This window comes from Liolophura sinensis, chromosome 10 (genome assembly GCF_032854445.1).
Source record: "Liolophura sinensis isolate JHLJ2023 chromosome 10, CUHK_Ljap_v2, whole genome shotgun sequence".
In the NCBI taxonomy this organism is placed as follows: domain Eukaryota; kingdom Metazoa; phylum Mollusca; class Polyplacophora; order Chitonida; family Chitonidae; genus Liolophura; species Liolophura sinensis.
The window spans coordinates 3,144,781-3,159,582 of record NC_088304.1 but is presented as its reverse complement, the minus strand read 5'-3'; the positions used below and the strand labels follow the sequence as shown (position 1 = coordinate 3,159,582).

At 38.0% G+C, this 14,802-nt stretch overlaps 1 protein-coding gene across 2 annotated transcripts in view; it reads left to right on the top strand.

The window, feature by feature from the left end:
* LOC135476578 (phosphorylase b kinase gamma catalytic chain, skeletal muscle/heart isoform-like) overlaps nt 1-6,373 on the top strand; it is a 43,144-nt gene extending 36,771 nt beyond the window's left edge. For both annotated transcript variants that reach the window (XM_064756649.1, XM_064756650.1), the window contains 5 exons: nt 47-76; nt 1,411-1,534; nt 2,859-2,939; nt 5,088-5,129; nt 5,805-6,373. In XM_064756649.1, coding sequence (XP_064612719.1) covers nt 47-76; nt 1,411-1,534; nt 2,859-2,939; nt 5,088-5,129; nt 5,805-6,044 — 517 coding nt within the window. In that variant the 3' untranslated portion in view covers nt 6,045-6,373. The remainder of the gene's footprint in view (nt 1-46; nt 77-1,410; nt 1,535-2,858; nt 2,940-5,087; nt 5,130-5,804) is intronic.
* The last annotated feature ends 8,429 nt before the right edge of the window (nt 6,374-14,802 follow it).

Sequence of the window (14,802 nt, the reverse complement as noted above, 5' to 3'; positions counted from 1 at the left end):
GGTAGGATGCTGTTTATGGTAAACTCCTTCATGTTTTCTTTGACAGGTGGGCCTGTGGTGTTATAATGTACACCCTGTAAGTATACTATTTACCTGTAGTGTTTACCAGTTTGTTAGAGGTGTTTTCATACTGGATAGTGCAAGTGCAGACATGTGTTGGTGTGTTGTTGTTTCATTGTGAGAGTCATAGTCAACAACAGAGCAGGAAAACAATGGATCCTGTCTAGTAGTTGTACAGATGATCCTGCAGTATGCTACAGTTGTAAGGGCTTCACTATTTGTTTGTCAGTATATCAGATGTGTTGATATGTCCTGAGAAATGTATTTGTCCTGCACAAATACATGTACAGTTTATGTTAAGTACAAAGAGTTTAGTTCTGGGCCCACTTGCACAACCAAGAGATTGTAGCTGTGGTCCCACTTGCACAACCAATAGATTGTAGCTGTGGTCTGAGCACATGAAAAAATGTACCAGTTTTTAACTTTTTCTTTATCATAATGATTGAGAAGCTAACAACAATATGTGGAAAAGTCAGTTAAATTGCACATATTTGTTAACTGTTAAAAAATATTAATTAACAGCAAACCTAAATCAGGCAGTTGAGTTACTGTAATTCTTCAAAAATTCACATGTTTGCAAAGTGTTTATTCAGGCATATTCTGAAGGCATCATTCTGTGTAGACTCATAAAATTATACTTTTTGTGTAACGTATCACAAACATTCTTGAAATTCACTGATAAAGTGCGACTTGATGGGTCACAATGCCTTAACACAGGGACACGTTATCTTGCCTGAGACATGAGTACGTCCTGTACACTCTGGCTTGTATTTGGCTTGTCGTAATGATGTGCCACTCCTATTGTATTCTGTCCTTTGTGAAATCAGCTCCAATACTTCAGATGACTGTACCACAAAGTATTTTTTGACTAAAGCCAAAATTTAAAAACTATGTACAATGCCTAGTTTTTGGTGCTGGAAGTTGAAATTCGGACTCCTTTGTCTTTAGGTAACAGTGATGAGGGGTACAAAGTTTTAATTTCTAAAACCCCAAAATAAGCTGTGAGATCATATTTCAGATTTTGACCTAATTTAGAAATGACTTTGTGGAATTGTCCCCAGTCTCACTGAAGACAATATACAATTGACAGGTCGAGTGTTTAACTTCAGCTCTGGCAAATTCACCTGCGTGAGCTCTTGCCACGTTTCCTCCACTCATAAAGCTGACTGCCAATACCTTTAGCATTAAAACCCAATCCAGTCACTGAACAAGTCTATGCTGTGTCATTCCCTTGTTAAAGACAGGGCTGTCGTCTTGTTTGTAACAGGCAATTGATTGATGATAACTGTTAGCCAGATGTAACTAATCTTAACATTAGGTCACTCACTCACTCAGTGGTTGTTTCCTCAGGTTGGTTGGGGCTCCACCATTCTGGCACAGGAAGCAGATGTACATGATCCGCTCTATCATGCAGGGCAGTTACAGATTTGGCAGCCCAGAGTGGGACGATGTCAGCGTCCTAGCTAAAGATTTGGTAAGTATTCCAAGTCAAGAAGTGTTCTCATTGCGAGTCACAAAGTATTCTCATTGCGAGTCACAGAGTATTCTCATTGCGAGTCACAAAGTGTTCTCATTGCAAGTCACAAAGTATTCTCATTGCGAGTCACAAAGTATTCTCATTGCGAGTCACAAAGTGTTCTCATTGCGAGTCACAAAGTATTCTCATTGCTAGTCACAAAGTATTCTCATTGCGAGTCACAGAGTGTTCTCATTGCGAGTCACAAAGTGTTCTCATTGCGAGTCACAAAGTGTTCTCATTGCGAGTCACAGTGTTCTCATTGCGAGTCACTAAGTATTCTCATTGCTAGTCACAAAGTATTCTCATTGCGAGTCACAAAGTGTTCTCATTGCTAGTCACAAAGTGTTCTCATTGCGAGTCACAAAGTATTCTCATTGCGAGTCACAAAGTATTCTCATTGCTAGTCACAAAGTGTTCTCATTGCGAGTCACTAAGTGTTCTCATTGTGAGTCACAAAGTATTCTCATTGCTAGTCACAAAGTATTCTCATTGCGAGTCACAAAGTGTTCTCATTGCGAGTCACAAAGTGTTCTCATTGCGAGTCACAAAGTATTCTCATTGCGAGTCACAAAGTGTTCTCATTGCGAGTCACAAAGTATTCTCATTCTCATTGCCAGTCACAAAGTATTCTCATTGCGAGTCACAAAGTGTTCTCATTGCGAGTCACTAAGTATTCTCATTGCCAGTCACAAAATGTTCTCATTGCGAGTCACAAAGTGTTCTTATTGCGAGTCACAAAGTATTCTCATTGCGAGTCACAAAGTATTCTCATTGCTAGTCACAAAGTGTTCTCATTGCGAGTCACAAAGTATTCTCATTGCGAGTCACAAAGTGTTCTCATTGCGAGTCAAAGAGTATTCTCATTGCGTGTCACTAATTGCTGACCATGCATGTGGTGGCTTTATATTATTACTGTAATTCACTGTAAATTTTGTCTGTGACTAAGACAGTCATTTTCCTGATTCCGACAGTTTCATTTATCTTAGATTGTGAGTTCTGACTACAGTGACTCGCATGCCTCTCACCAATGTAACTGTTCTGAGGTCAAGTCCAGTACATGCCAGCTTCCTCTCCGATCGTATGTGGGAAAGTATGGCAGCAACCTGCGGATGGTCATGGATTTCCGTGAGCCTGGTTGCCTCTCACACTAATACGACCACCATCATATGAGCGATAAAACTGATCATTGTATAATTTCTCAGGTGACTATGAAATAAATGAGTACATGTAAAATGTGTTGTGTACATGTTTTTTCACTTGTTGTTTTTTTTTCTATCAGATCTCAAACTTCCTGAAAGTAGACCCTCGTCAAAGGTTAACTGCAAAAGAAGCTCTAGCTCATCCATTTTTCCGCAGAGAGGTAAGATATTTTTCTAGCATTTAAAGCAATATTAGGCCCCATCAATTCAGTTTGTTGTTTTACACAGAGAATCCATTGTCGAAGGAGGATATAAAAGTAAAACTTAATAAAACTCACCTAATTGGTGGGAAATGCAGACTGTCACAGCAATTTTTTTTACTATTGAAGACATCATTACATGATCAGAAAGCCTTGAAAAACAAAAAAATCATAGAAATGTAAAGATCAGACATAATTAATGGTGGAATGTCGGTTATATTTTTATTCCATTTTTGGATTTTTAGTGTCCTTAAAACAGAATAAATTTGTGTCACCCTACGGATATAAAATACTTCATTCATACATGTATATTAATTTGGTTTTATGAAGAAGAAAGTGAAATTGAGTAATGAAATCTCACAAATTCATTTCTATTTGTAAGTTTGTGATCTGTATTTAATCCCTCATATTTCTGACGGTGTGTCTTACTTTTATGACCAAAAACAAATGATTAACTTTGACATCTTCCATGGAAGAGTTTTGGACTGAAGTCAAAATTAGATATAAAGTTGATAAAAACATTAGAATCGGGGTTATGCAGACATTCATTTTTCACAAACATTCTCTATCTATAGTTGTCGTGAGAAGGCTGAAAAATTGCGAAAGGGGCATTATTAATAAGCCATAGCCATTCATTCGCTTTTTGAATAGCACAGGCACCTTATTTCCTCAACCTTTCCTCAAACTTTTCGCATGTGAAAGAGCGAGTTTAGCGCCATTTATGTTTATTTTATATTTGATTTTGAATACAAAAGAACAAGGTTGGGTTGGCCAATTTCAAGGCTTCACAAAAAGTATACTTCTATTAGCCTATACAGATTTATGCCCTGAGAATATGGCTAAATAACAACCTTGCAAAGTTTGATGAATTAAAGTATATCTTTTGGTCACCTGTTGGTAAGAGAATAATTATAATAATTATTAAAAACAGCCATAATTGTAACTCAGAGATTGAAAACATGCAGTGTGACGGAAGGATCCAATGATTCATTTGATATCTAATTAGGCTCCTCGAGATACACAGTTGAAGTGACATTTGATATCTAATTAGGCTCCTCGAGATACACAGTTGAAGTGACATTTGATAACTAATTAGGCTCCTTGATATACACAGTTGAAGTGACATTTGATTTCTAATTAGGTTCCTTGAGATACATTGTTGAAGTGAGACTCCTTCATATACACAGTTGAAGTGAGACTCCTTGAGATATACAGTTCATGTGAGACTCCTTGAGATGCACAGTTGAAGTGAGACTCCTCAAATTTCTGATACCTAATTAGGCTCCTTCCGTAAGTGAGAAGGTCTGTCAGCAACCTGCAGATGGTTTCCCCCAGGCTCTGCCTGGTTTCCACCCACCATAATGCTGGCCGCTGTCGTATTAGTGAAATATTCTTGAGTACGGTGTAAAACACCAATCAAATAAATAAATAAATAAATCAGGCTTCTTGAGATACACAGTTGAAGTGAGACTCCTTGAGATACACAGTTGAAATGACTCCTCAAATTTCCCAGGAGCCAATACTCTTTGGTGGAAAACATTTGTGGTCATTGGCAGACAAGGACAACATTTTGTACATTTCATGTGAAGTGAAGTAAAAAAACATAAAATTTTGAAACACCCTTTTCGGTTTCTTTTTGTTTGCTTTTTTTTTTCTTTTTTTTTTTGGTTTTCAAAGTTTTCACAAATTTTGCTTGTTTGTGTTATGTTGTGAACAGAAATGTCAGTTGCATTTTGAGACTGATCACTTGAGTTTTAAATAGTTCCCTTCCCAAAAAATTCAATGTGTAAAACTTTTGAGTGTGTCAAATATGTGCGAGAATACAAATGGTACTCTAGCTGTGGCTATGTCTTACATGAATGATATAAGGTGAAGAGATAGGCAAGTTGTGAGGACGTCATTTCACAGGGCAGCATCACGCTACTGTCGTGATAATGTCATTAATAATGTCATTCGTTAAATGGGTTTTGTAGATTTACATGAAGAAACCAACTTTCCATCAACTTGTTAGCTTATGTGGTGGCAATTTTGTTGATTCAAAAGCTTTCTTTCCCTCAGATTTTGCCATTAAAACATTGGACCCATACACTTTTCTTTTGCTGTTTTCAGGCGGTTATAAAGAAGAAGTTTGATGCCAAAAGAAAGTTCAGGGTAAGAAATGTGGACAAACAAAACACCAAAACTCACAAATGTTGTTTGTTCCGGTTCTGAGCTATTTCGGTTTCCTTTTTGATAGTTATATTTCATATTAATTTTCTATCAGATACTCTGTGTTATTTGTGTAATATACATGTCGTGGTTTCCTTGTAATAGTTTTGGTTTCCTTTTATGTATGTATATATGGTTTCTTTCATAATAACTTTGGTTTCCTTTATGAAGTTGTGGTTTTCTTTTGAACAGTAACTGTTGCTGTTTGGAATAATTGTCTCCTTGTGGATATCTATGTGTTCTCTTTGACTGGAGTTATCTAGCATTCATAGCTAGATGAGCTAGTGGGGGTGAGACATGGCAGAGTGGCATCCCACAAGATGCAGGTTCAAATCCGGACATGGCCAGGAAGTTTGTACTGTTTGCGCTGTGTAACATTCGTTAAAGATCACTTGACTTCCACCAATATAGTATGGATATCTTGTGTCACTTGTGGAAAAGTTTATCAGTGACTTGTCAAAGGTTGGTGGTTTACCCCGGACACGCCAATTTCCTCCAATCTTAAATATGACGTAAGTAAACAGTTCTTGAGTAAGGTGTTAAATAATCATCAGGTGAAATCTAATAAATCATCAGTAGCTTCTATAGTGCCTAATTGCACGATTTGGTTTCTTTCAGGTTGGAATTTTGTCGGTGCGGTTCTTCTTACGGCTACGACACTATTACCTTCATCCGCCGCCGATTTCAGTGGAGACCGTCACACACAATCCGTACGTTGTGAAGAACATTCGTAAAGTGATCGACGGCTGTGCATTCCGCATATACGGACATTGGGTGAAGAAGGGAGATAATCAAAATCGCGCAGCGCTGTTCGAACACCTGCTTAAAGTCGACTGGAAGAGCGAGGATAAAAGTTGATCCTCTGAGAAATTAGCTATTTTTTTTTTAATTAATTTTTTTTTTCTTTTGGTTTTATATATTACTGTGTTTTGAACGAGAGGGATAGGTTAGCCACCAAGTTTTAACCACCACTGTCAATGTCATGCTGTTTTTTACTCCTGTATTCTTAAGTTATTTTTAAATATTAACACGGCAATAACCGCAACAATGTTTACATTTGTGTATTCTGTCTTGAAGTGTGTGCATGAAGAACTGTGGAGCTCATTTTTATTATTCTTAAATTATTGCTTTTTAACATAAATATGTGATCTTCACGTGCTGCTGATATTTCAGTTGCATTTGTGAAAGAGAGCTTGGGTGGGGGTGTTGGGGTGAAGTAGGGGTGGGGGGGGGTGAATTATTGGTGGGGGGTTGAGGTGAATTAGGGGTGGGTGGTGGGTTGGGGGTGAATTGGGGGGGCGGGGGTGAATTGGGGGTGGGGGTGGGGGTGAAGTAGGGGTGGTCGTGGAGTGAAATCCAGTGTACTGAGGTGCCAACTCCCTCAGTGTTCACATTACATTTTGTACCATATTTGTGTTTATATGTGAGATATGTGGGGGGGAAAATGGTGGAATAAGCTTGTTTTATTTAGTTTTACACATTTGTCGTAGATATCTCAAATTCAACTGCAGTTTTCAGTTTCAAGAAATTTTACTTTCTTCACCTTTATAACTTGTTGATCTCCTATATAAAACTTAACAATTATGACCCTCTGGGTATAATGTGGGTTGCTACCCGTTTTTTTTTTGTCTCTTTTCTTTGTGAAACATTTTGAGCACAAAACTTGAACACTAATCATTTGAACAAATGTTATCCAAAGGTTTAATTTATGAATAATTCAGCAGGACATCTGTGGACTTATTTGCTTTTATGTTTTGTTTTCATGAGTGACTGTTACTTTGATTGAGCAAACTTGCTCAGCTTCAAAAGGTTATTCACAATTTGTTCTCCAAAATATATAAATCCTTGCACTAAATACTAACAAATAGGCTGGAGAAGTTTAGGGGAGACAGTAAATATTCCAGAAGCTCACTATAGCAGATTTTTCCATCTTTTAATTTGGTATATTTGATTTTTTTTTATTTTAGCTGTACGTGTCTTTTTTTTTTTTTTTTTTGCTTAGTGCAAAAGATATGGTAAAGTTTGTTGTGATATTTGTTGTGAAAAGTGCTAAAAGTTAGACTGGTTATTGATTTTATCAATCTGTTGTTCATCAGAGCTTTGTTTTTAAAACTGTAACCCGGTGTACACAGGGTCTCAAGAACTCATATAGACTGGTTAATACATATACATGTCATGGTCAAAATCTGCTCAGATCCAGTTCTTCATCCCATGCAAGATATTCTTATAGAATGGCGGACATTTTAGCAGTGAAAATCTGTGTCATCCTGTTTACATCAACGGAAAACAAGGGCGAGGCTTTACATGATGAACAGTCCAGATCATGCCGGCTTCTTTTCTGGTGGTAAGTGGGAAGATCTGCAAGGTTTTTGCCAGGTTTCCTGATACCATAATGCTGACAACAGTAGAGTAAGTGAAGGTTTCCTGATACCATAATGCTGGCAACAGTAGAGTGAGTTGGAAGATCTGCAAGGTTTCTGCCAGGTTTCCTGGTACCATAATGCTGGCAACAATAGCGTAAGTGAAGGTTTCCTGATACCATAATGCTGGTAACAGTAGAGTGAGTGGGAAGATCTGCAAGGTTTCTGCCAGGTTTCCTGATAGCATAATGCTGGCAACAGTATAGTAAGTGAAGATTTCCTGATAGCATAATGCTGGCAACAGTAGAGTAAGTGAAGGTTCCCTGATACCATAATGCTGATAACAGTATAGTAAGTGAAGGTTTCCTGATACCATAATGCTGGCAACAGTAGAATAAGTGAAGGTTTCCTGATACCATAATGCTGACAACAGTATAGTAAGTGAAGGTTTCCTGATACCATAATGCTGGCAACAGTAGAGTAAGTGAAGGTTTCCTGATACCATCATGCTGGCAACAGTAGAGTAAGTGAAATATTCTGGACTAGGACATAAAACTCCAATCAAATAAATAAATTAATTTACATGATAAACCTACAACTAGTGGTATTGGAGGGGAATGGGGAAACTTTGCTGTGTTTAATTTGGAGGGCATGCAGTTTTGAGAGTTTGGGGATTTCTATTTCTTTCTTTTAACATGTATGTGGCTGTTCTACAAGGAGTATGTAGGTAATGTACATGTAATATCACTTGGTCTGAACTTTTGAATCAGTGCATTGGGAAATGCACATGGTTAGTATGCTATAGCCTCATAGTGACTCGGGTGGTATTAGCCTCTAGCTGTTCTGTCCATGTCATCACGATCCGGCTGAAATATTGCAGATGAGGCCCCAATCATTCAGTCACCCTGTCATTAGTCAGTGACGCTGCATGTGTCTGATGCAGTATAAAAATTTGTGACGAGATACAAAACTTAAACAGAGAGATACACGTAGTTTTTATATCATTAGTGTGTCCAGAAGAATATAGTAACTTGAAATTAGAAATTTCCTATTAAAAGTTGTTCATATGAACTTCAGAAATGTTTTTTTCTCCCATTTGCTCCCCATGTTAAGTGATGCTGTGTTACCTGGATATTCTGCTGTGAGAGTAATAGAACAGCCAGTTGTCTGTGTCCATTAGGCTTTAGCCTGTAACATAAGAGCGCAGAGGTGAAGGAGACAATGTCCAGTTTTGTGCAGCAAGACTATACAGACACATAGATGTACATCGACCGCACAGGCACACTCGTCTCCTCGATGTGGATGAACTTACGATGTAAGAAACTTGAACAGTAATTAATCTGCCGTGAAATCACATCATTAGGGAGATGTGATGACCAAAATAAAACAATAAACATTTTTCGGCGTCATTTGCAACAGGTGTAGTGCTTTGGTTTCACAAAGTTGATCAGGGTCATGAATACTGAATTATAAATTTTGTCAGTCTTCAGATTGATTTCACTCAAGCCTGACAACTTAGACTTCGGACTAGAGACAACAATTCACGTATTGGCTGAGCTACTTTCCATTTGATTGACTATATTCATTTTCATTGGTTAAATTTTTCGGCAATTTCAGAACAGTTTGCAGTGCTCAAGACCTATAGAGGTAAGTCGCACATGGAGGTTTTTAAAAAGAAAACTGAAGTCAAACGCTCGACAAATATAGTATTCTGTTGCTTAAAGAAAACACATTTGCTTAAGCAAAAAAACTTCAGAAGTTTTGAAAAATGGTTCTGAGTTCTTCTACGAAGACGTAGAGATGCCATTAATGGTGTAGTGGTGCTGTTGTTCTGTTACCTCTGACAACTCTGACAAGTTACATGGGGCTTTGAGGAAGGAGAAACAGTGTTATACATGTGGGTCATCAAGTTGATCTGTGGAATTTTTGTTGATATTTGACTACAGTGTTGTCTTCAGGGGATATGTCAACTGACTACAAACAGTGTTGTCTTCAGGGAATACGTCAACTGACTTCAGAGAATGTTGTCTTCAGGGGATATGCCAACTACCTAGCCTTCAGTAAACCAGTTTATTTAGAGAGAGTAGAAGTTAGAGAATGGATTAGTAGATTAGTGTATAAATGCTATTGTTTGGTTTGATGTTTCCAGTATTACTATTCCCCCACATTTTTTTTTTAAAGTGCTGAAACTTACACTTTTCTTGTAGGATACAGGGTACTATCCTATCATCCAAACAAACCTCACAACACCTCTCTTTAGATGAATAGAACTCTTAGCGTCAGGAAAAAGTGACTTACTCAAGGGTGAAATTTTAGGTCAAATACAGTCCAGCTTCAAAAGATTTTGAATCACATAAATTTGAACAAGGCCGTGCAAACATGTTGTGGAAGGTGCTAATCAGATGTGTTTAATAATCTAACTAATCTATGACGGAGCATTTTTTTACGTGGGCATCAGGTTCTGAGCTTCCATTTTGCGACTAGTCTCGATGTAAGTTTGCAGGATTTGCTCTTTAGCTAGGGATTTGAATTAAGTAAACATTGCTTTTGGGCTGCTACCACGTTTTCTAGGACGTGTCTGAAATACTGTGCCAGTGATGTTCAGCTTAAGTCAATTGATCGTGTAAACATGACAACAAAGGCTTGTCATCACTCGTAATTGGTTTGTGTGTCAGAAGATCTGCCTGGCTTACATGTATTGGTCATTTATGTTCACTTCTTGTGGTTTGAAATCACGACGGTGACAACTTATAAGACTAAAACTTGTGTGTGTGGGCAAAACAGTTTATACTTCCAGATTGTGAACTTTTCTTTCAAGGGTTTGCTCATTTGTTTGTTTTTTTTTCTGCGAGTCAAGCTGGGATATTCATAATTTTTCGAAGGCTTTTGAAATTTGAGACAAAATTTTGTAAGGATTGCAAATGTTGCCAACCTGTGTGTATGTTTGTACATATCTGCTTGTATATACTCCAACAGCTTTAAATATTTCATGCGTGAAAGGTTGCTTTAAAGGTAAATGTACATACAGTGTTTTAAAGGTGTGTTTATGTGGCTGCGAAATGGCTTTTATGTGTTGAACAGTTGATGTGACTGTGTGAAATTTGTATGTTGTAGGCAGACTTGGAATATGATGTATATCTGGGTTTTATATATGTATGTGGGCTACATGTAGCTATGTGAAATGTTATATGAAGAGTGTAGAAACATGGACATTTTGATTGTATGTGTACTAGATGTGGTTGTGTATGTGTACTATACTGGGTTGTACAGTTTGTTTGGGGATATGAAAATTTTGGTTGTATGTGTACTGTATATATTGCTTGAAAGTTCTGTGGCTGTGCAAGGAGTTGGGAAATACTGAAATATTGGTTGTAATGTGAACTACATGCGAGTGCGTGAAATTTCTGTGGTTGTACAAGGAGTTGGGAAATACTGAAATATTGGTTGTAATGTGAACTACATGCGAGTGCGTGAAATTTCTGTGGTTGTACAAGGAGTTGGGAAATACTGAAATATTGGTTGTAATGTGAACTACATGCGAGTGCGTGAAATTTCTGTGGTTGTACAAGGAGTTGGGAAATACTGAAATATTGGTTGTAATGTGAACTACATGCGAGTGCGTGAAATTTCTGTGGTTGTACAAGGAGTTGGGAAATACTGAAATATTGGTTGTAATGTGAACTACATGCGAGTGCGTGAAAATTCTGTGGTTGCACAAGGAGTTGAGAAATACTGACATTGGTTGTAGTGTGAACTACATGTGAGTGCGTGAAAGTTCTGTGGTTGTACAAGGAGTTGAGAAATACTGACATATTGGTTGTAATGTGAACTACATGCGAGTGCGTGAAAGTTTTGTGGTTGTACAAGGAGTTGAGAAATACTGACATTGGTTGTAGTGTGAACTACATGTGAGTGCGTGAAAGTTCTGTGGTTGTACAAGGAGTTGAGAAATACTGACATATTGGTTGTAATGTGAACTACATGTGAGTGCGTGAAAGTTTTGTGGTTGTACAAGGAGTTTGGAAGTACTGATACATATTGGATGCATGTGTGAACTACCCTACATTGAATTCGTAACATTTGTGTGGTTGGAAGATACTTTAGAACGTGGCTTTGTGCATCATTAGACAGTGGCGTGTGTAAACATTGGCGTGCAGGTTATTGCTTGGAGTCACTAGTCTGCATGGTGATAAAATTTATTGTAGGTATGAGGAGATAATTTACAATTACATGTACTCTGGGTATGTGTAATATTCAGGTAGTTAATTATTACAGGTTATTATTGTGGATTTTATCAGTGTGACAAAGCTGTAAGTCAATTTTTTCAGTGAGTGGAGTTTCAGATTTTTGCCTTAAAAGTCAGAAATCTTTGCCCATATGTGTGCTTCTGAAGTATGCTAGTTAGAATTTTGCTAAAAAGTCTGCAAATAAAATGCAGTCTACCTGTAGTTTTGTGTAGGGCATGTCTGAAATCTCGAGTGTGAGCAAGTAATGAGCTGGTAGGTATGCGTTTTGGTCTGCATATCGAAGATGAGGCACTTGAACACATTTCAAGCATTTTTCTTTTATGTCCCTGAGTTTTCATCCAGGAGAGTGTACATGTAAAATGGGTCTAGGGTGAACAAGGTGTACAAATTCATTGCCTGTATCTTGTGTGTCCCCGAGTTTTCATCCAGGAGAGCGTACATGTAAAATGGGTCTAGGATGAACAAGGTGTACAAATTCATTGCCTGTATCTTGTGTGTCCCCGAGTTTTCATCCAGGAGAGTGTACATGTAAAATGGGTCTAGGATGAACAAGGTGTACAAATTCATTGCCTGTATCTTGTGTGTCCCCGAGTTTTCATCCAGGAGAGCGTACATGTAAAATGGGTCTAGGATGAACAAGGTGTACAAATTCATTGCCTGTATCTTGTGTGTCCCTGAGTTTTCATCCAGGAGAGCGTACATGTAAAATGGGTCTAGGATGAACAAGGTGTACAAATTCATTGCCTGTATCTTGTGTGTCCCTGAGTTTTCATCCAGGAGAGCGTACATGTAAAATGGGTCTAGGATGAACAAGGTGTACAAATTCATTGCCTGTATCTTGTGTGTCCCCGAGTTTTGTTCTTGGAGAGCGTACATGTAGAATGGGTCTAGGATGAGGATGTTGTCTGAAGTCATTGCTTGTATCTTGTGTGTCACGAGTTTGTATGTTTTTGCTGTGTGTAATTTATTGTTTAAGTCTTTCATCTTTTTGAAATCAGGTTTGTGTGCTCACATGCATGTAAGCAGGGTAACCACGACACTGGTGGTTGTTCGTATACATTTCACGTGATCGTGAGTAATATGCTATTCATGTATACATTCATCTACACGTGAAATATTCTGCACACGAAATCTGGTGTCAGCACATTCACATCAGCATGTTATGGAGACATATCCCTATGTATATTTTGTACAATCAGCATGGAGTCACACTGTCATGGTGTCACATCTGTATTTGGGGATTCATCACAAGGATTATTTTTTTGTTGTGTTTTTTTTTTTCTGAAAGCCCCAGATATCCTTTTAATTAATATGGTTAATTAGATGTAATACAGTGTATGTTAGTCTTACCTGTGGTGATGAACGTACATATATAGTATACTTTGGTTTCTAATGCTCAGTCAGTTGTGCTCATTAAGTCATCAGCATGATGATGTGACAGTTCATTTGAATGGTAATGTAAGCTGGTATTGACTGTACAAAGGGTTCATTTATCTGTTCCCAGCCAGGTTTGACAGAACTGTAATTAAGATTGTACAGGTGTGGCATTTGGATATCACATTCAGTTTTCTGAGTTCTTATTCACCTTATGTTAGCACAAGAACCTTTTTTTTTTCTTTTTTTTTTTTAACGTACAACAAAGATTTTTATACCGGTGCTGTAAAAACCTAAGTATCTGTACTGAAGCTGTCAGCTTGTTAAGATTATATGGTTGCCATGACAACAGATTTTTTTTCTGACACTGACTGCTGTGTTGTTGCACACTAAATGTAAATTTTAAAAAAATATGCTACTGGTACATCCTTTGTGTATAATGCGGGATTGGGGAACAATGAGCCAGCCTGGCCGTATGTTTTTGGTACAAGTTTCCCTGCTGACATGGGGCTGTTTTAGGTCCATTAACGTGCCCATGGTAATGTGCAGTGGGCATAAAATCAACATTTCTTGCCTACACAGGTTTGTTCCAGGCTGTGTAAAAACCTCTGCTGTCACGATACAATGCTTGTGGACAAGCTCTGCTTTATCAGCACAACTGTATAGAAACAGTGGCGTGTATTATAGACAAAGAAAAGAAAAAAAGTACACAGCTTGAATCAGTATGTTTTAAGCAGGCAGTGTTCCCCATTGGTAATAGAGCATTGCTAATTTGACAACAATGCATACTGTGATCCCAGCTGTCCATATTAGTATAACTGCATTTCACCTGGTGTTTGGTATACAGAAATACAAGGCAATGCAAAATCTAACTTCACAAAAGGTTGATGAATCGATCTGAATCAAGGAAAATGTGTCCCTTGAAAAATGTTGTACTTAGGTGAAATACAGTAAGCATTTTAAAGTCCTACTGTATTAGTGTGTATGAATCCCTTCTTCCCTACCTGAAGAACTGCTTCAGCTTTTGTTTTTTTGGTAATAAAACCCTGGCAATTCACTTGTGAACTGTTGTTTGTCTCGTCTTGATGGACTGGAGGAGTATGTGATTTATGGTTTTAAGCTTCATATACTAACAGAATCTTATGTCTTCATATAATTGAATTGCTGTTTAACTGAAGAGTTTTTTTCTCTGTGAAAAAGCCTCAGTGAATTTTGTGAACCTATAAAAAAAACCTGCCCAAGACTGGGGTTGAACCTGCATCTTGCGTGTCCTGGCGACAGAAAGACAAACCTGTTCACAACAGGGCCACTAGCCATTACCATCTCAATATAAAGCAACTGTTGATCGAGGAGCTTAAACTGAAGTCATAACTGCCTTGGGGTCAAGGGTCAGTATTGGTGGGGCAAGGCCTTGGCTGAGTGGTGGATACCCTTGCCTTTCAACTTCTTAGCCAGGTAAAGTTTCAAACCCGGCCTGGGACAAAAATTTAGATTCCCTGGCTCTCAATGTTCATGGGGCCTCGGTGGCAACAAGCTGTAACGAGGCCGTTAGTGAAGTCTAACGTTCCTGAAAGACCACTTAAATACATAAATAAAATAAACATGGGAACAACTGAAATATTACAATACCTTTAT